Raw genomic sequence first — 22282 nt, 5'->3', positions numbered from 1 at the left:
AAACTCACCCGGTTCCTGTAACCATCAAAGGAGAAGGTGTAGAATTTGTCCAGAACTACAAATACCTGGGTGTGCAGCTGGATAACAAACTGGACTGGACTGCCAACACAGAAGCTCTATGTAGAAAAAGGTCAAAGCCGACTTTACTTCCTCAGAAGGCTGGCCTCCTTCAACATCTGCAAAAAGCTCCTGAAAATATTCTATTAGACTGTTGTGGTAAGCGCCCTCTTCTATGCGGCAGCGTGTTGGGGAGGCAGCGTCAAGAAGGATGCCTCTCGTCTCAATAAACTGGTGAGGAAAGCGAGCTTTGTTGTGGGCACAGAGCTGGACAGCCTGACAACATTAGCTGAGAGACGGGCACTGAAAAAGCTGCGGTCAATCATGGACAATTCATCTCATCCACTACTCAGCATTATATCCAGACAGAAGAGCAGCTTTAGCGACAGACTGCTGTCACTGTCTTGTACCACGGACAGACTGAAGAGACCTTTTCTTCCTCATGCCATGAGGCTCTTTAACTCCACCCTGCTGAGTAAAGGCCCACATTAAACCACACCCCATACATTGCATATTACCGTACTTTTATTGCAGTGTGTATTCTATGTAGCACTATTTAAATAATCTATACAACACGCTACAGTGGTTATTAGCATGTCACATTGGGTATTTGTATATTGTATTCCTTTTGATTTATTATTGTATTGTTCTCAGCGAAGAGATGCTGCTGGAAATGTGAATTTCCCTGCGGGGATGAATAAAGTATCTATCTATCTATCTATCTATCTATCTATCTATCTATCTATCTATCTATCTATCTATCTATCTATCTATCTGTATATATATATATATATATATATATATATATATATATATATATATATATATATATATATATATATATATATATATATATATATATATATATATATATATATATACATATATATATATATATCCATGGGCAGCCCGGCAGCGCAGTGGTTAGCGCATGTGTGGCACAGTTCTGAGGTCATAAGATCGAACCTTCCTGCGTGGAGTTTGCATGTTCTCCCCGTGCTTGCGTGGGTGTCCTCTGGGCACTACGGTTTCCTCCCACATTCCAAAAAAAACATGCATGTCAGGATAATGTGCCGGTACAAATTTTCCTTAGGTTTGAATTACCAAGTGAGTTGTCTGTCCCTGTTTGCCCTATGACTGGCTGGCAACCAGTTCAGGGTGTCCCCTGCTAACTGCCCAAAGATAGCTGGGATGGGCTCTAGCACTCCTGCGACCCTGCTGAGGATAAGCGGTGCAGCTAATGGATGGATGGATGGATTATATATCATATAAAAAGAAAAAACAGTATACTTAACCACATCAAACTATTACCATTAACATTATTATAAAAGTTGAGCATTTTGTCAGATTTTCATGCACAACATACGGTTATTAAGGCATTCTTAGCATATAAAAGAAAACTAGGAAGAGCTTCATTCTGAAAGCATTGCTGTAACCATAGCAATCTAATGCGCATCATTAAATGACGTCACAGGTGACACAAATGCTCGCATTTACGCAAGCGAAAAGGACAAGTCACAATTTTCTTCCCGCTCTCCTTTGAATGCAAGTAAGGATTGCGCAAGGAATGTGGGTCAAATGAAATTTTCTGAATGTATATGTTTTGTACAATGCAAAATTAAATGGTTTTTAAATCATCATGCTGGATTTACATGTACAAAAGACATGCACATTTTTGCAGATTGAAAACAAGTGATTGGCTTTCAAAAAGGGAATAAATATAAAATGAATATCCCGTAATAGAAAACACGCTTTGTTCTGTCCGGTCTACTCAACTTGTTCCGCTCTCCGACCATGCTTCATTCTCCCGTCCCGGCTACCCGACTTGTTCCGATCCATGACCACACTTCGTTTTCCTGTCTTACCCGACTTGCCACCTGTCACCGGCCGCTAGGGCTTCCTGCTCCTCCTTCCCAGCGAGAGCCAGATTGCTGTCTTTTTCCTATCGCCCTGACTTCCCTGATCCTCTGACAAAGCATTGTGTTAAACGTTACGTACGCATTTGGGTCCTCTGCTTGTTCCGGTTGTGACAGGGGAAGGTACACTTTTTGAATGTGACTACTGCATTACTTAAATTGCTTGAATCTAGAGTTATGGTGTGACCTATAAACATCAAGTTGTAATATTTAAACTTGTCACTGCATAATTAGTCATGGTTGTATGAGTTTTCAGCAATTAACTTTTTTTCAATTTCATTCATTTGTACATCCTTCATTCAGTCATAAATAATGAACCTCATGATTACTTATAGAGTGTTATTCATTTTCATTATTCATTTTGAGATATAATCACTTGACTCCTTGATACATCCATTTATTCAGTTTTTACTCAGTCTTGACAGGGTTTCACATGGTGTTAGTAGTTAAAAAAGTCTTTATGTTTAATCAGTACCAGTAGGGTGCAGTCTGCAAAAAGGACTGGTGTGAAGCTGGGATTTGGGAGATTTTCCAGTGACTTAAGTTAAGTTTATGTCGTAGCCTGCGCAGTTTCTCTGGTATGCAAATGATTGCCAGCCATTTTGAAATTGCACTCGTGAAAGCACACATTCTTGTTCTTTACTCACGGGACTGATAAAAGAAAGATAAAAGCAGATAGGTGCAATGGAGAGAAAAAAGCACAAAGGCTCTTTGAACTCAGTTGGGTATTGTTAACACATACTTAATAGAGAAAAATGAAACTTTTTAAGGAGACCTCACACTACGCACCCCACCTTTTAGGGTTAGGGACACTACGGAATATTTGACCATTAGATGTCGCTGTATTTTCTATCGTATACCATTTTGCTTTAATTCAGAGTGTTTGAAACTAATTTGAGGAAAGTGTAAATTTATAGACAAATAAAAGATGAAATATAAGACAAGCATGCAGATGTTCCATAGTTACCGCAATCCATTTAGAAATGCACTTCATTACTGCTATTTAAATTTTGTTTTGTTTTTTTAAATTGGATATACATGCATTATCTTTTTTCCGCGGTATGGGACTGTATTAAAAGATGTTTACCCTCCTGGTCTGGCCCTTCTACCAAATTTTTGAAACCGATTTGGCCCTCCACTCAAGATGTTGCCCACCCTTGCTATTATTCCTTTATTTTGTATTATATTTATGTGCTAAGAACCACCCTTTAATGTCCCTTAGTCTCACTATGGCCACCCGCTTAATAAACTTTCCTTGCTCCCTCCCCTGGAAAGAAATATATATATATAAAAAAAAAAAAACTGAAACCCACAACATTTTCAATGGTAATCTACAGTATTGCAGAGAAAAATCTTGTGCTTCACCCAACGGGCTCATACAAGTGCATCGAGAGTGATGCTCAGGCTGGTAAATACTGGGGTGAGACAAAAAATGGATTCCTGTATATATCTTGCCTTTTTTTGAGCGATAGGTTTTTATACATTTCCTGGGAAAATGAATTCAAATGTCAATAGCAAAATTGCACATATGTTGTATTTCATTACCTTAAACCAGGGGTGTCAAACTCATTTTAGCTGGGGGCCACATGTTAGAAGAAAAAATCTAACGGAGGGCCGCCCGAGTAGATTTAATAGAAAGAAAAAAAGAACAAAAGAAAGAAAGAAAGAAAAAAGAAAGAAAGAAAGAGAAAGAGAAAGAGAGAAAAAGAGAGAGAAAAAGAAAAAAATAAGAGAGAAAGAGAAAGAGAGAGGAGCAAAAACAATAGATAGAGAAAGAGCGTGACAAAAAGAGAGAGAAAGTGACAAAAGTTAGAAAAAATAAGAGAAAAAGAGAAAGTGAGAGAGAGAGAGAGAGAGAGAGAGAGAGAGAGAGAGAGAGAGAGAGAGAGAGAGAGAGAGAGAGAGAGAGAGAGAGAGAGAGAGAGAGAGAGAGTGAGAAGGAAAAATACAGCTCCAGTTGCTTTGCAAGTGGCGCTTTGCTTCTGCGGCATCAAGGGGACATATTTAAAACTGCAGCTAATATTTATCCCGTGCTTCTCTCAACGTTGTCTCACATGCTGGAATCTAAACCTTAGGTGGACCTGATCTGGCCCGGAGGCCACATGTGCCTCAAAGCTTCAACTCGGACAGCAATGCTTTCAATTTGATATCTTACTGTTGTGCCTTTTTTTGTTTTAAAGGATTTAGTTTATTTTAGCATTTTGCAGTGTTAACTGTTAATAGGGTCATTAAAGGACCATATTTGTGTTAGTTGACATTTCAGTTTATTAAGGCTCCAAACCTGTCTCACAATGTACATGTTATGTTCTTATTGTCTCGGTTGAAATAAATGTCAGGCTCCGTACAGACTGACACAGATCGATGTGGATTGTTTGAAAATGATTCACAGTTTATTGTCCTAGTGTATGATTTAAGTTGCTTGTTTTTTAGGGGGAAACAATGAAATTGCAATCAACATTTGTAGCTTCCCAAAGATAGTGAGGGGCTAACTTTGCCAAGCCTAGGAATACCTTAACTCGGCACAAATTGGACCACTGATTTATTGGTGTTAAGATAGTTATGTTGCAAAATGGAAAAGTATAGAATTAGGGACAGCAAAGACAGAGGTACAAAATTTAATAGCACATACAAAAAAATTCAAAATGTAGCTAGGAGAAATAACTAATACTGTAATACATTAGGAATATGGAAAAAGATAGTTGGTAACTATAATGTGTAAAGGGAGGAAATAATTCTGAGCTTCTTTGATGACATATTTATTCCTGGACAGAATGACAAAGGGTTCCAACAATGGACATGCAAAGGTAGTACAGCAATATGTATGATTGTTGAACATGGCAAGCTGCAGACTTGTGTGGAATTGAAAAACGAATTCGGGTTACAGGAAAGTGACTACTTTTGTTACCTTCAATTAAGACTACTATCAAAAAGAAATAAAACTGGGGACAAGTCATAAAGCCATAAACATTTTTGAAGGAGCCTATAAAGGTAAAACTTTTGGAGCAATTTCCAATTTATATGAATGTTTGATGGCATGTCGTGGGCATTCATCACTCTATATTAAAAGGAAATGGGAAAAGGAGATAGATCCAAGATTAAGAGAAGATTAGTGGTGGAATAGTAGTAAAATACAATGCATATCCACTAGCTTCCGGAATCTGAGGAATTTCAACTGCAGGTTGAACAACATGCTGGAGAACAAGTGGAGAGGTAGACATTGACCACTTATGCATATATTTTGGCTTTACCCAAGAATACAAGATTACTGTGACAAATTATGGTTTGTTTAAAAGACAATATTGGGATATGGGATACCTAACACATTCAAGGTGCTCTATTAAGGCCATCTTACAGGGAAAAATGTTACAGAGAAAGAATGAATACCTGAGTAAACATTTACTGACAGCTAGCATAAAAGTAATAAGATTATGGCACAAACAAGATCTTCCCACCGTTGAGCAGAGGATGTGCACCGTGGAGGAAATATTTGTAATGGAGAGGACCGCATTTTGAATAAGAATACAGGAAACCCAATTCATGAAAAAATGGGAAAAATTGATACACTACAAGAATGACGTATTATTATACAAAATCATACATGGACTTTCCCCCTCATATCCTTCGGATCTGATTTCCCCCTATGTTCCGGCCCAAAGCCTTCGTTCTGAGAGTGCCGGTCTTCTGGTGATCCCAAGAGCCAAGAAGTGTTCCGCAGGTTCGAGAGCGTTCTCCATCTTGGCACCGATTCTGTGGAATGCTCTTCCCCCTAAGATCCGATCTGCAACCTCAGTGGAAATGTTTAAATCTAAGCTTAAAACTCACTTCTACTCTATAGCATATGAATAACCTAAACTGCTTATTTGTAATAACCTGTGAAGCCCTTTGAGACGCTTTGTGATTAAGGGCTATACAAATAAAAATGACTTGACTTGACTTGACTTAAACATAGAAGAGATTCCCCAACACTGCAATGTATTTTTTTATCTATTTAGTTTTAGCAACAAAAACCAAATTCTGCAAACAAGAAAACCAATGTATTTACATTTGGGGCCAAGGGAGTACGGTGGGAGTAATAATAACTTTTATTTTATTGAAATTCCTGCTAAAATATGTGTAGTTTTTGGTAAATGTCCTGCAATGCTGAGTCCAACAGTGCCATCTGCTGGTATGGGGTGGGGTTTGGTTTTGGCTTCTAACATGTGACCAGGAGGCGGGGTTTTTTCAGTTTTACCAGAGTACTACAAAGGTAAGACATATCTTTTGGTGCTCCACAAAATAAGTTAATTTTAAACTTTATAACCCCAGCTGACAAATCTCTCACCATGCATAGTAATGTGATTGATATTGTCAAGCTGTTTAGGTTTATTTTCGTTTTGTTTCTGTTTTACTAAATATTAATTCCCCTTGTAGAGATCAAAGAGATCAGACCCAGCAGAAAAAGCTAATGTTGTGACTCATCCATTTGCAGGTAAATTGTACCCATTTTTATACTCATTATTGTTTTTATTCCTATTTTTCATATACATTAAAAAAGGATGATGTTGGTTAAAATTCAGAGTAAAGAAAAACATGTTGAATTCATTGTAAACGTTAAAAATCCACTATACAATCTCTTGTTAAAAGTATCTTGTTAAAATGCAAAGATTTATAAATGTATTGTGATATTCTAAAATGTATTTTCTGTAAAGTGAAAAGACAGCTCTTTGATATGCTTTGTTGTCAGTTTTACCAGAGTACTACAAAGAGATCAAAGAGATCAGACCCAGCAGAAAAAGCTAATGTTGTGACTCATCCATTTGCAGAACTGTAATAATAAAAACCTCATCATCCAGTCCAGCGTGAATGTGGATCTTTGGTGGGACACGTACAACGCGGTTACATTGGTGCCGTGACCCGTGACTTCTATCAAACTCGCCGAACCGAGGACTGTCCTACCTGCCACATGAGCTCACAGTATTTGAAATTTTAGTTACATGAGCGATATTGTTTAGCTCATTACAGTGCAGTGTCACAGTGATACGAAGGCTGCTGATTTATTTTGTGATTTTGACTTATTTACATTTTTTTCTGTTAATCTTTGAAACATGTTTAATCAGAGCAATGTGTTAGCTCCACAATTTGACACACCTATTCACTTTGGCAGGGGCACGGGCATGTTTACCCCCATCCCCTCTGATAATAGTTCTACCCCAGGTGGTGCTACACATAGAGTAGAGGCAAGTTCCAGTGTGAGCACCCATAATGCAGCTGACCAACATGCTAGCCTACCTTCACCTCAGGTCAGACCCACATCTACGCCAAATTCCACGAGTGAAAATTCTGAGGGTTTAGCTGATCACATGACAAATATTATTCAGGAGATAGGACATAAATTGGCTGATAGCATATTCTCAAATATACAGTCACATAATATAGTAGCTCCTAACGCTGCTGCCACACAAGATGTAGCAAACAGATTGAGTCAGGTGGTTACGCAGAGAAAGGTTAAGGAACCGCCGTCATTTATTGGGGATGGCTCAGACTCAATAACAATACATGAGTGGGAAGATCTAATGAGGACATTTATAAAAAGGAGTGATGTGAGACTTGAAGAGCAAGCAGAGGAAATCCTTATACATTTGAGAGGAAAAGCTAAAGATGTAGTTAGGTTTAGCATTAGAAACAGTAATATAGACGTCTATACCCGCCCTGACATGATTTATAGTCTTCTCAGGAAATACTTTAGCTGTACCAAGTACTCTGCTGTCCCTTTAGCTGACTTTTATTCAACTTTGCCCAAAGACCAGGAAGACCCCTATGACTACTGGCTGAGACTAAACAGAGCAGCTGACCTTGCCTCTGAGTGCTTGAGAGAGCAGGGCAAAACATTTGACAACCCTGAAATAGAGGTTACTCGCATGTTTATTAGGAACTGCCCATGCAAGGAACTGGCACTCACTTACAGATCAAAAACTATCGAAAAGTGGTCAGCATGTGAGGTACTAGAGGTGCTGAATGAATACCACGCTGAGAAGAGCTACAAAGCAGATTCCCTACAACAACCTGCGAATAGAGCGGAAATTGCCGTACACAAAGCTGAGGTGAACCATGGTCCAACCCTCGTGCACGAGCCACCTCAGACTTCGAGCCCACAGTATGTCTCTCTAACGGACGTTATTAGTATGTTGGAGAAAGTTCTGATACGTGTTACCTCGAACCAGTTTCAAGAGAGAGGGGGAGCTCCAACCAGGCGACCTGGAGCCAGAATAAATGGTTTCACTGCCAAGCCATGTATCATTTGCAAAGAAGTCGAACACAGTGCTCTCTCTCATTGCCGAGACAAGAACCTTTGCTTTCACTGCCATGCCCCAGGGCATTCTCGACGTGATTGTCCAGTGACGAAAGTTGTCCCGCTGCCTCAGGGAAACTAACTGATCTGCGCTTAGGGGAGAACAGTGCAGATCAACTGAGTATACCTCCCACCACTAATGTGAAGCCTGACATGCAAGACAATAAATCAATTTATGAGTTGTATAGCAACAAGATACCTCCATCGAAGAAGCTGATCTTTCAGGGGTTTCAAAAAATAGCGGAGACTGACGAACTGTTTTACACACCTGTACTTGTGCAAGAAGGCCCCACTTTCAGAGCGCTGTTGGACAGCGGGTCGATGGCTTGTACAGTAAGTGAGGACACAGCTAAGTACCTCCTGCAGCAATTCCCTGATATGATGAGTTACACGGCCGATGATTATGTCATTGTAGGCTGCGGTGGACACCAAGTTTCTCCCAGAGATATGTACGACATTCACGTCACAGTTTACGGGTGCCAAATGATAATACCAGTAATGGTGGTGCCAGGCCAGACAGAACAGATGATCCTTGGCAGCAATGCCATCAAATATATTTTGACTCAATTGAAAAGTACTGATGGCTATTGGAGATTAGTTTCCACTCCTGACAACGGTCTGTCCGATAACCACAGTCAATTCCTGTCAATGCTTTCCAACACAGAGAGATGGAGAGGTGATTGCATTCCAGACAAGGTAGGGACAGTAAAGATCAAGAGTTGCGTGACGCTGAATCCACGGACCGAGTACGTTATTTGGGGCAAGTTACCTGAGTTGGCCGGGGCATCGGCGGGCAGCACAGTGGTCGTTGAGCCAACCCAATCTAAGGCTGCGCCCAGACAAGTCCTTGTCGGACGAGTTGTTACTCCACTCTGGGGAGATGGATGGGTGCCTGTTAAAGTCTTTAATCCCACGGACAGAGTTGTGGTGCTGAGAAGAAACAGGAAAATTGCAGATGTGTCTCCTTGTATCGCAGCGGAAGACCTGCCCAATGCAGAGGAGGTCAAGTGCAACGTGCAGAGTGTACAGAGCAAAGAGGTCCGACCCAGGTCAGAAGAGGACATGATGCGTGCATTGGAAGCTCTGGGACTGCAAGACATTGACCTGAAGTCATGTGAGGTTTCGCTGCAGTGTAAAGACAAGCTCCTTCATATCATCGAACAATTCGAGTCAATCTTTTCTCGCCATAAGATGGACTGTGGAGAGGCCAAAGAGTTTGTACATCGTATCCATCTTGTTGATGATAAGCCGTTCCGTCTACCCTACAGACGTATACCACCAAGTCAGTATGAAAAACTGAGGACGACTCTGAACGAGATGGAAGAGAAAGGAATTATTCAGAAGTCGACTAGCGACTATGCATCTGCGCTTGTTCTCATATGGAAGCGGAATGGAGAACTAAGGGTATGTACTGATTTCAGAAGGCTTAATGCAAGAACCATAAAGGATGCCTACCCACTACCGCATCAAGCTGATGCTTTGGCCGCACTTGGGGGAAATGCCTTTTTCTCCACAATGGATCTGACGTCAGGCTACTACAATGTCCCCTTGCACCCTGACGACAAAAAGTACACGGCATTCTCCTCACCATTCGGCCTTCACGAGTACAACCGGCTCCCTCAGGGACTTTGCAACAGCCCAGCAACATTTATGAGGATGATGATGTCAATATTTGGTGATCAGAATTTCATGAGCCTATTATGTTACCTCGACGATCTGATGGTGTTTGCCCCCACAGAGGAAGTTGCACTCCAACGCCTGCAGATGGTGTTTACTCGCCTTAAGGAACACAACCTCAAGCTCGCACCCAAAAAGTGTTTTTTCCTCAGACGGACTGTGAAATTTCTTGGGCATGTCATCAGTGAGGATGGAATTCGGACTGACCCCGAGAAAGTGAGAGCGATAAATGACGTACAAGTCGCTGATCTAATGGAGTCGGATGGCAAGACGCCATGCCCTAGTAAAATCAGATCTTTTCTAGGCATGGTGATGTATTTCCAAAGCTTCATTGAAGCATGTTCTGCGAAGGCAAAACCTCTGTTCAGGCTCACATCTGAATCTGGTGACAAGCATAAGCGCAAGAGAGCCCGCAAGAAAGGTCAAGTGAAGCTGACGCCTGCAGATTGGTCCGATGCATGCCAGAACGCCTTTGAAACACTGAAGCACGACCTCGTGACAGGTGTCACTCTGGCCCACCCAGATTTTGATGCGCCGTTTATTCTGGCTGTCGACGCATCCTTTGATGGGATTGGAGCAGTCCTGTCACAGCTGCCACCTGGTGGAAAAGTAGCCAGACCAGTCGCCTTTGCAAGTAAGACGCTCTCTCACTCCCAGCTCAACTACCCTGCACACAGGCTCGAATTTCTTGCCTTGAAATGGGCGGTATGTGATAAATTCAGCCATTGGTTGAAAGGAAGACACTTTACCACGTGGACCGACAATAACCCACTTACATACATTTTGACCAAACCAAGACTTGATGCGTGTGAACAGCGGTGGGTAGCGAAGCTAGCTGCATACAATTTTGACCTGAAGTACATTCCCGGCCCAAAGAACATCGTAGCCGACGCTCTGAGCCGTGAGCCATTTGTACGGTCATGTGTGGGTCATCGCCTTGTTACCGAGCCCTATACTTCTCTCTTGGACCAAGTCAACAGGGTGAACAACAGTACTGTGCAAGAGGTGTTCAGAGTATCCAACAATTGTCACGCTGTTGTAGACGAGAGTGCTGGGACATCAGACGAGTCAGTAAAAAGGGCAATTCCATCAGGCTCCAATGGTTCTGTGACATCAGAAGAGGTTGCTGCTGTCTTCAGTGCTCAGTCCACTGGTGGCGTGGGTCAAGTGATGGGAACAGATGCCAACTTCAATCTTCTGCAGAAGGGAGATCAGTCAACGGCACTCCCACAGAGTCAGCTTGTTGGTTTACAAGAACAGGACAACACAATAAGCAGAACCATGTACTTTGTGCATAGACACAAGAGACCTACCAGGCGTGAGAGAGCTGTCGAGTCGCCTAGTGTGATGAAACTACTGAAGCATTGGAGCAGACTCACCATACAGAATGGCATGCTCTACAAAATAAGGAAAGATCCTCACATGGCCAAGAAAATCTTCCAGTTTGTGGTGCCTGATTCATTGAAACAGAAAGTCCTTCAAGGTTTACATGACTCAGCAGGTCACCAAGGCCAGAACCGTACTTTGTCTCTGGTGAGGCAACGATTCTTCTGGAATGGCATGGAACGTGATGTTGTGAATTATGTCAAATCCTGTCAGCGCTGTGTAGTAGGGAAAACACCGGAACCACACAACCGTGCACCACTCAAGAACATAGTCACCTCTGAGCCTATGGAGTTGGTCTGTATAGACTTTTGGACTGCTGAGCAAGAGAACAAGTCTGTAGATGTCCTGGTCGTAACTGATCATTTCTCCAAGATGGCGCACGCCTTCCCTTGCAGAAATCAAACCGCCAAACAAGTTGCTCGCCGTCTGTGGCAGGATTTCTTCCTTGTCTATGGTTTCCCACGGCGTATCCACTCTGATCAGGGAGCTAATTTTGATAGCAAACTGATCAAAGAGCTTCTAGAGATGGCAGGGGTGCAGAAATCCCATACCACTCCGTACCACCCCATGGGAAATGGTATCGCAGAACGATTCAACCGAACATTGGGAGATATGATCAGAACCCTTCCCCCTCAGTCCAAAGCAAAGTGGCCACAAATGCTGCAGCAGCTCACATTCTGCTATAACTGCACAGAGCATGAGACAACAGGGTTTGCACCGTTTTACCTAGTGTTTGGTAGGATCCCTCGTCTCCCTGTCCATGTCATGTTTCAACATGCTAATACCAATGATGCTGTTGTCAGCTACTCCGACTTTGTACGCCATCTGAAGAAAGATCTACATGAAGCTGCTCAAATTGTACAGAGGAATACTCTCAGAGAACAGACTCGTCATGCCAAGCTGTACAACCGTAGGGCCAAAGGATCACCTCTCGTCGTGGGAGACCGGGTGTTGATCGCCAACAGAGGTGTCCCGGGGAAACGCAAAGTTGCAGATAAGTGGGAGTCAACCCCGTATGAAGTCATATCAGTCAAGCCTGATCTCAATGTCTACAGAGTCAGGGATTGTCTGAGAAGGTAGTTCACAGGAATTTGCTGCTCTCTGTTAGCTTCTTGCCCTGTGAGGATGATCTGGCCAGCGAATCTGAACACTCAGAGTCTGACGCTGCTATGCATGGAAGTGATGTATGCCCTGATTTACCTGACGCGGTTGAAGACAGTGATGTCCGTACAGTAAACTGGGTGATACAGGCAGGTGAAGAGCAAGTTCATCCAGAGGTAGAGGATAACTCACTAGACAGCAGATCTGATGCCCAGTCCGACTCTCGCAGTGTTGATACATCCAGTCGAGGAAGTCAGCACATCCCCGAACAAGATGTTGACCATACTTCAAGTGACAATACGGAAAGCCCATCACAGTGCTCTGAAAACATGATCCCTTTGGGTATGGGTCTCCCAGACGAGACCCCATTGAACACTGACCATCTGGACGCAGACTCCCCTGATACTGACTGTTTAGACTTGACTGCCCCAGACCTTCAAGCTCAGGTTATTTGTGCTCAACCTAACCGTTATGGTCTTAGGGTCCGCCAGTCCATCAGGCCTCCTAGTCGTCTTATTTGTCAGATGAATGACCATGTGGTAGGTGACAATCCTCTGTCCGCAATATCTGCAAGTTCCTAGTTTAAGTTCAGTAGAGATGCACTTTCAGTTTGAGTAACAAAGCTTGAGTAAGAAACAAGAATTGTGCCTATGTGAGCACTTACAACTACAGGAACAATGTTTGATATTTCAGAGATGTAACAGGCATCTTTGAGTCTGTGCTTAGTTAGGAGTTTGATCGCCTCCTTTCTTTTCACACTCCTTTTTGGGAGAGTTTTAGAACTGACATGCACTTCAGTTTGTTCCTTGTAATACTGTACCAGTTTTCGTGTCCTCTTTTTCATCAGTATTTGCCTTTTTGGCATGTGATTTTTTTTTTCTGTTTAGTGTAGCACTCCCATATTTAGCAGAATTTCAGGGGGGTGTATGTAACGGGTGTAATAATAACTTTTATTTTATTGAAATTCCTGCTAAAATATGTGTAGTTTTTGGTAAATGTCCTGCAATGCTGAGTCCAACAGTGCCATCTGCTGGTATGGGGTGGGGTTTGGTTTTGGCTTCTAACATGTGACCAGGAGGCGGGGTTTTTTCAGTTTTACCAGAGTACTACAAAGGTAAGACATATCTTTTGGTGCTCCACAAAATAAGTTAATTTTAAACTTTATAACCCCAGCTGACAAATCTCTCACCATGCATAGTAATGTGATTGATATTGTCAAGCTGTTTAGGTTTATTTTCGTTTTGTTTCTGTTTTACTAAATATTAATTCCCCTTGTAGAGATCAAAGAGATCAGACCCAGCAGAAAAAGCTAATGTTGTGACTCATCCATTTGCAGGTAAATTGTACCCATTTTTATACTCATTATTGTTTTTATTCCTATTTTTCATATACATTAAAAAAGGATAATGTTGGTTAAAATTCAGAGTAAAGAAAAACATGTTGAATTCATTGTAAACGTTAAAAATCCACTATACGATCTCTTGTTAAAAGTATCTTGTTAAAATGCAAAGATTTATAAATGTATTGTGATATTCTAAAATGTATTTTCTGTAAAGTGAAAAGACAGCTCTTTGATATGCTTTGTTGTCAGTTTTACCAGAGTACTACAAAGAGATCAAAGAGATCAGACCCAGCAGAAAAAGCTAATGTTGTGACTCATCCATTTGCAGAACTGTAATAATAAAAACCTCATCATCCAGTCCAGCGTGAATGTGGATCTTTGGTGGGACACGTACAACGCGGTTACATTTACATTTGGGGCCGAGGGAGTACGGTGGGAGTCAGAAGAGAGTGCTTGTGCTCTGTGCTTAGCCTTGCCCATCTCTACCGCTCACCCATTCAAATTGCTCTGGGTTCTGTGGGGACATATAGGGGTTGTTTGTTGTGTAGGTTATCATCATAAAGTGTCTCAACGGTGAACATGCAAACATAGATTATTTAATGAGCCTCCAAATTGTTAGGGAAAAAACTACATTACAAATGTATCGTTTACCAAATTGTTCGAATTAGTTATCTAACTCCATTAACCAAACACAAACTTCATTCTCCTAACAATGCATGCTCTTTTCTTAATTTAGGGAAAATATTGACAAGAGACCGGCATTTCCATACAGGGGCGGGTTTATTTTCTTAAAGTATTTTACTAAGTGAATTCCATCAAATTAGCCGAATTATTGTTGCTCGAGGCTTCCTCGAGCCTCTTTTTTCGATTGTCCCTCTCATTCTCCGATCTGATCTTCTGTCTTCTGTCTCTGAAGTTCTTTTTCACAAGCTGGAGCATTGGCTCCTCCCTCATGGGCTGGCCAGGAACTCCCCACGTGGCCCCCACCTAGTCGCCACCTCGTCTGACCGGTGCATCACGAAGGTGCCAGCTTCACCACCTCCTCGCCGAAAGGTACCGCCATGTCTAAAGGAAACTCATATCAGCTAAAAACAATGCCAAGCGTTTATCAAAACAAGGCCTAAGTCCTTCATCAGCGCCCCATTATCAAAATTCCCCAGCCAAAACATTCCACACTTGGAACGGCGCGACCTGTCATCGAACTTCAGCCTCTTCTGTGAAAAATCTTCAATGCATTCAATAACTGTAATTTGTGTATAAAATCCCTTATAGTCAAATATTACAATATAAAATCCTTCAATATAAAAGATTCCTTAGCAATGTAGAGCCAAAACGGGGTATTTTGTTGTGACACCTCGACTGTAAACCGTGGTAAAAAATGTGCAATATATATACTGGACAGCAATACCAGGCGGGCTAATCGGGAAGAACAGTAGATTTCCCGAAGGGGAAGCTCATATCAAAGTTGAATTTGGGCTGGCTTGATCAGTAAAATAATTTGAACAAGTATCTAAACTTAATTGCGCATTCATTCTCTAATCAACTATTTGGCCCAATTCAGGGTTGTTGTGAGGGTCAAACAGAGTTCCCGAATGTTTGATCTTACATTACACAGTCCAGCGTTTTTCCGAATTGCTCAGTCCAAGTACTGTTATCATTAATTTTACTCATCTTGCACTTTTTGGCTGGCATCTGTGTGTCCTCGATCGTGTGTTGTGCAACGTGTTTGCAGAAATTAGTAGTTAACTGCATTTACCTAGTAGCTCCTCTCACTTTAAATTAAGCTTGTGGTAAAGGGAATTCTGTCTTTTTTTCAAGAAGCCGTTATTTTCACCCAAAGGCTTCTTTAGTTGGTTTTTGTTGCTTTTATCGTCTATCTACTATCTACCCTGGTCATATCCCTCGAGAGGGGTGACTGACAGCAAGACAAACACATACACACACACAAAAACTATCCCACTATCCTTTCACAACACCTCTCCACTCATTCCTATCACCAACAAGAGCTCTAGCTTCCACTACATTGAGACCTCTGTCCTGCAGTGCACTCATAACACCATCCATCCATGTCAATCGCGGCCTTCCTCTTGGTCTCCTTCCATTTACTTCTGCTCTGTAGATCCTCTTCAACATTTGCTCCTCGTCCATGTGTCCAAACCAAGCGAGTACTCTCATATCTACATGAATGCTCAGTTCCACTACTACTCCAGTTCTGTCTCTCACAATTTCATTTCTCAATCCATCCAATCTTGACACTTTTTGCTTGGGGTTGTCCATCGATTCGATGATGACCATCTTCTTTTAATTGTGAGTCTGCTGATGTTTGAAGAGTCCGATCCTGGATCCACAGATGCGGCCACAGACAGAGCATGTGAAGGGGGTGATGGGGGGAGCAGGGGCGGCCCGGCAAGCATGTCTCCTTGCACGCTTTGCTGCACGGTGTTGCATGCGCTGTTCCTCCATGTAATCCACTCCCTGTGAGCAGTGGGAGCGCCAGAGGTCTCGGCAGGAAGCAAGTTCCTCCAGTGAGGAAGGGTTTATCCGACATCTCTTCAGGATGTTCTTCATTTGGTCTTTGAACCGCTTCTTCTGCCCACCAGCACTACGTTGGCCTAGATGTAACTGACCATAGAGGATACGGCGTGGCAGTCTGTGGCTGGGCATTCGAACAACATGCCCCAGCCACCTAAGTTGGCGTTGGGCCATAATGGATTCCATGCTGCAGCTGCCTGCCCTCTCCAACACCTCTGTGTGCGGCACTCTATCCCTCCATGTGATGCCAAGGATCTTCTGAAGACATCTTACATGGAAGGTCTCGAGGCTCTTCAGATGGCGGCTGTAGATAGTCCATGCCTCACATCCATACAGTAATGTAGTGATGCATACAGCTCTGTAGACCAGCATTTTGGTGTGGAGTCTAAGGTTGTTGTTTTGAAAGACCCTTCTCCTTAGTCGACCGAAAGATGCTGATGCTTGCTTGAGACGGCTCTGGATCTCATCATCCAATGAGCAGGTGTCAGACACTATGCTCCCCAGATATTTGAAGGTGGGCACCATGAGCAGGTGTTGCCCTGCTGCAGTGAGGATTATTGGATTTGGTAAGAGGTCAGCACTGGACTGACAGAGTACCTCTGTCTTCTGGGTGTTGATCGTCAGTCCCATTCTGGTGTATGCAGTTACAGCTGCCGAGAGAATGTTTTGCAGAGCCTCCGGTGTATGGGCAACCAGGGCACAGTCATCAGCATACTGTAGCTCAATGATGGTCTCTGAAGTCAGTTTGGTAGTTGCCTGTAGCCTCCTGATGTTAAACAGGTTACCATCAAACCTGAAGTTGATGGTAACTCCAGCCTGCTTCTCCATCCTTCTACGTAGCAGTGTTGTAACACAGACGAGGAAGATGTTGAAGAGAACTGGAGCCAGCACACAGCCTTGCCTCACTCCAGTTTTGACGCCAAAGGGCTCTGAGCTGTGTCTTCCAACTACCACTCTGGCTGTCATCCCTGAATGGAACTGTGCAAGAATGGTGAGAAACTTGGGTGGACACCCAAATCTCTTCAGGACTTGCCACAGTAGGTCCCTGTTCACTGTGTCAAATGCGTTTGAGAGATCGACAAAGGCGATGAACAAGTCCTTGTGCTGCTCCCGGCATTTCTCTTGGAGCTGACGTGTCACAAAGATCATGTCGACTGTTCCCCTGTCCTTTCGAAAACCACACTGTGACTCTGGGATGACGCGTTCCGATATTTTGAAGATGAGTCTGCGGAGCATGACCTTGGCAAGGACCTTTCCAGCAGTGGCCAACAAAGAGATACCCCTACTGTTGGAGCAGATGGATTTATCTCCTTTATTCTTGAAGATGGTCACAATGTTCGCATCTTTCCACAGTTGCGGGACACACTCTCGTCTCCACACCTCTGAAATGTATTGAAACAGTGTCCGTGTACAGAGGTAGCCTCCTACCTTGAGAAGTTCAGCTGGGATGTTGTCAGGTCCAGGGGATTTATTGTTTTTCAGGGTTTTGACTGCATGCAGGATTTCATTGAAAGTTGGCGGGAGGTCGAGGTCTGGCAATGTAGGATGTTCAGGGAGCTCTGAAAGGACAGTTGGGTCCACTGGGGTGGGCTGGTTGAGCAGGGTGTTGAAATGCTCAGCCCACCGCTCCACTATCATAGCCTGATCCTTGATTAGAGATGTTCCATCAGCAGATCTAACAGGTGCCAGGGAGCAGTTTCTGGGGCCATAGATGGTTTTTACTGCATCATAGAAACTGTGCATATCGCTTCTATCAGCGTGAGACTGGATTTCATTGGCTTTTGAGATCCACCACTCATCTTGCAGTTTTCTGAGAGTTCTCTGGGCCTCGGAACGAAGGGCTTGCCATAGCTTTTTATGGAATTGAGATTGTGGGTTGTTCAGGGGTGCTCTGTGCGCCTTGTGCATTCTGTCCAGGAGGGTTGAGATCTCTCCGGCATTCTGGTCAAACCAGTCTTGGTGTTTTTTAGTTTTAAAACCAACGGTTTGGGCTGCAGTGTCAAAGAGGGTGGTAGATATATAGGTCCACTTCTCATCCATCCCAGCCTCTGACATGACCAGCTGCTCAATGTTTGCCAGCCTCTCAGCTAGAGAGCAACGGAAGTTGTCAAGGGTGTCGCTACTGGAGAGTTTGGCACAGTTGAGTGTCTTCCTCTTTGAACCACCCTGACGTGCTAGGGGCAGGACATGCATTCTGACCTTTGTCAGAATCATGCGGTGGTCGGTCCAACAGTCTGCCCCACGCATAGCTCTTGTAATGAGCACGTCCTTCAGGTCAGCCCTCCTCACAATCGCGTAGTCGATCAGGTGCCAGTGTTTGGACCTGGGATGCATCCAGGATGCCTTATATTTATTCTTTTGTTGGAAGATGGTGTTTGTGATGGTAAGGTTATGTTCCGCGCACAGACTAAGAAGTCTCATGCCATTGGAATTAACTTTTCCAATGCCATGGGCACCAATCACACCATTCCAGTTTTGCAAGTTCTTTCCGACTCTTGCATTGAAATCACCAAGCAGCATGATTTTGTCATTCCTCGGGATGTGACTGAGGATGTCATCGAGTGCCTAGTAGAAGCGATCCTTCTCTTCATCATTCGATGGCAGTGTTGGTGCATAGGCACTAACTAATGTAACATGTCTGCATTTTGCAAGTGGGATGCGAAGAGTCATTAGTCTTTCACTGACACCCACTGGTGACTCTGTGAGCTTCAGCAGTAGGGTGTTCTTAATTGCAAAACCAACTCCGTGAAGATGGTGTCCGCCCATGGGGTATCCCTTCCAAAAGAATGTATAACCCTCCCCCTCTTCATTGAGTGAGCCTTCCTCAAGGAGTCTGGTCTCGCTGAGCGCTGCCACATCCACATTATATCGCTTCAGCTCATTGGCAATGAGTGCTGTTCTGCGCTGTGGTCTGTCCAAACTGGTGTCCAGGAGTGTCCTTATGTTCCATGCTGCAATTCTAAATGCTATTGTTTTTCGACCGCATAGTGGAATGTCCCGACAGGCGCGGTTTCCTGTCCGGGTACTGTGCTGAGTGGGCAATCTTTAGGCCACCTTTTCTAGGCCTTTCCCTAATTGGGGTGAGCAGTGCGGCCACTAAATAGTGCTGCTCAGACGCACAGGGGTCTGCCGGAAACAGCTGCCACTCAATCCCAGCTGCTAACGACCCTTGCCCTGTGCCGCTGACGTGCAGAGTTCCAGCTAAGAGCTTCCAGCTCATTCAAACCTGCTCCCGTCACTGGATACTCCATCGCCGCCAGACTTTTGTGGTCGGAGACTCAGGTAAAAGAGGATACCTGCGCAATGATGGTTTTTAAAGTGGCGTAAGGGGTGCGCTTTCCCCAACGCCACTATCTTGATTGTAAAGAAGATGGTTCCAGTGGCAAGGGAGACCCTAGACGACCGGCATCTTCCTACAACTGCAGGCGGCTGCCGGAATCCAGGTCTGTGGGAAACCGCCTCAAAGCGTGCCGCCACCAGCTTTTAGGATCACTCTTAGTCTGGACTCTACCCTTCGACCTGTTCGGCTTGGGTAACCCTGCCAGGAGTACGAGACTCCCGCCGACATAGCTCTAGGGGTCATGGAGACGCACAAAGTGCCCCACCACGATAAGGTGGTGATCCGTCGGGACACTGACACTTTTAACATACACCTCAAACACTTCATCTCAAAAACATTTAATTTCCTTCTCAAATCTGCGTTCAGGCTCCAAGTCTCTTTTATACACATGTTAAAAAAGTATTATGTTACATTATGCACAAAATTACTTTTAAAGCTACAACCGGAATAAGTACAACAATGAAAAAAGAAACAATAGAAGAAAAAAATAAAGGCAAAAAGAAAGAAAAAGAAGAAACAATAATAAGGGAAGAAAAAGGAAGTAAGAACCTAGGACAGGGGTCAGGAACCTTTTTTGCTGAAAGAGCCGAAAAAACCCAAATTTTAAAATCTAATCCTAGGAGAGCCATATGTATATTTTAATACCAAAAACAGCTAAATGGAAGAGGAAAATCAACGAGTTTATAGTATAATAAGACAGAATTTATTTTGAACAACATTGTAAGTTAATAACAAAAACTAACAATTATTTATAATTATAACAATCAACTGGTCTGCAGGCTAAGGTTTTATTCATATCTGTCCATGTTTACTTGCCCGCTCTGCTTGTTCACCGCTGTCTGAGGCCCTCAGGTCAGCAATTTCTTATCTAAATCGAAGAAGACCAACAATATATATATATTATAATAAGACTCTGTTATAACACGTTGTTCAAAATAAAATTAAAGGTATTTATTGATAAAAAAAGTACTTCTGACTTACTATTAATGCGACTTTTGGTGTTGCATGGTTTTGCTGATGGCTTTGTAGTCCGGTTGGTAGGTGGTGAGGTTCAGCTTCATGCAGGCGTTTAGGCTTCCATCTTTTAAGCGTGATCGCAGGTTGGTTTTGATGTGTTTTAGGTGTGAGAACGACTGTTCGCATGCATACGTAGATCCAAACATGGTCAATACAGCAAGACTCACACGCTGCAGTGTTTTGTACGTGACGGGAAGCGCGTTCCAGGTTTTGACAATCAGCTGGTCTGCGCGCTGAAGTCTGTCCATGTCTGTCCATTTGTGTTTGCCTGCCAGCTCTGCTTGTTCTCGTGCAAGGGTTTCCAAATCTTCATTCAGTGACTTGAACTTATTAACCCACATGTCTGTGGCCTTCAGGTCAGCAACTTCTACTTCAAAATCTCTGACAGAGACATTGGGGATGAAACTCAGGTTTACTTTGTCCAAATCACACTCGTGCGGATGAGTGATGAATTGAAAAAGACTAGTGTGCTCACGAAAGTCCCCAAAGCGTGCTTTGAATGACGTCAGGAGAGAAGATGTGAAAACTGCGAGCTGATGGAGATCAAAATGTTCAGGGGAGTCACTTGCTGTGCACTCATCTTTAAATACTTTCAGTTTTTCAAAGTGTAGTAAACGACCAGTCTCAATATCCGCAGTAAAGATTTCCAGCTTGTTTTGAAATGCAAAGACTGCCTGTTGAAGGGATAAGACTGTATTTCCAATGCCTTGCATTTTCACATTGAGATGGTTCAGATGTCCAGTCATGTCCACAAGATAATAAAACTTGAGGAGCCACTCAGTGTCCGCTAGCTGGGGATACTCAATGCCTTTCATTTGAAGAAAAGTCCGTATTTCGCTCAGGCAAGCTGCAAAACGGCTAAGCACCTTCCCTCTTGACAGCCAACGCACATTACTGTGCAAAACAAGACCGGGATAATTATTCTCCACTTCATCCAACAGTGCTTTAAACTGGCGATCGTTTAAAGCTCGGGCAACAATAAAGTTGACCACCCGAATGACCAGTGACATCACGTCATCAAGCTGCTTGTCACACATTTGCGCACAAAGTGCCTCCTGATGTAGAATACAGTGGAAGCTGAGGATGGGTCTGTTCTGCTCACGAAGCAGCGCTACAAATCCTCTGTTTTTCCCCACCATGCACGGAGCACCATCGGTACACACAGAAAAAAGTTTATCCATTGGTAGATTCTTTTCATTTGCAAACTCCATGAAAGACTTGAATAAATCCTCTCCTCTCGTCGTCCCTTTTAGTGGCAAAACGGCAAGACTTTCCTCACGCAGCGAGTCACCGTCAACATGGCGTGCAATAATACTGAACTGGGATAAATGACTGACATCTGTTGATTCACCCAAAGCGAGGGAAAAAAACTCTGCTGCATTTATGTCATTCACTTGTTTTTTCTCCACTTGTTTCGACATCATGATGGCACGATCGTGCACAGTTCTTGCTGAAAGAGGCATATCTTTTATCCGTTTGATTATTTTATCTTTATCCTTAAAGTCGTCAAAAAGCTCGTTGGCCACATCAAGCATGAATGATTTGGCATAATCGCCATCTGTAAACGGCTTCCCACTCCTCACAAT

At 43.2% G+C, this 22282-nt stretch overlaps 1 protein-coding gene across 1 annotated transcript; it reads right to left on the bottom strand.

Annotated features, from left to right (window-relative positions):
• Window positions 1-20465: 20465 nt before the first annotated feature.
• On the bottom strand, window positions 20466-21888 carry LOC148351353 (general transcription factor II-I repeat domain-containing protein 2A-like). Its single transcript, XM_088354600.1, has 2 exons — window positions 20661-21888; window positions 20466-20547 (listed from the first exon to the last, which is right to left on the bottom strand). Exon 1 carries the CDS (start codon window positions 21875-21877, stop codon window positions 20663-20665), a length of 1215 nt encoding a protein of 404 aa, XP_088210726.1. The 5' UTR covers window positions 21878-21888; the 3' UTR covers window positions 20466-20547; window positions 20661-20662.
• Window positions 21889-22282: the final 394 nt, after the last annotated feature.

The sequence above is a fragment of the Urocampus carinirostris genome, chromosome 15 (genome assembly GCF_059441175.1).
Source record: "Urocampus carinirostris isolate Australia breed hairy pipefish chromosome 15, RoL_Ucar_1.0, whole genome shotgun sequence".
Lineage (NCBI taxonomy): Eukaryota > Metazoa > Chordata > Actinopteri > Syngnathiformes > Syngnathidae > Urocampus > Urocampus carinirostris.
The sequence above is the reverse complement of the archived record's forward strand: the minus strand, read 5'-3'. Positions and strand labels throughout refer to the sequence as shown.

What these genes read in the sequence shown, in the direction of transcription:
- LOC148351353 (XM_088354600.1), bottom strand. Translation starts at nt 21,877, where the DNA reads ATGGATAAACTTTTTTCTGTGTGTACCGATGGTGCTCCGTGCATGGTG.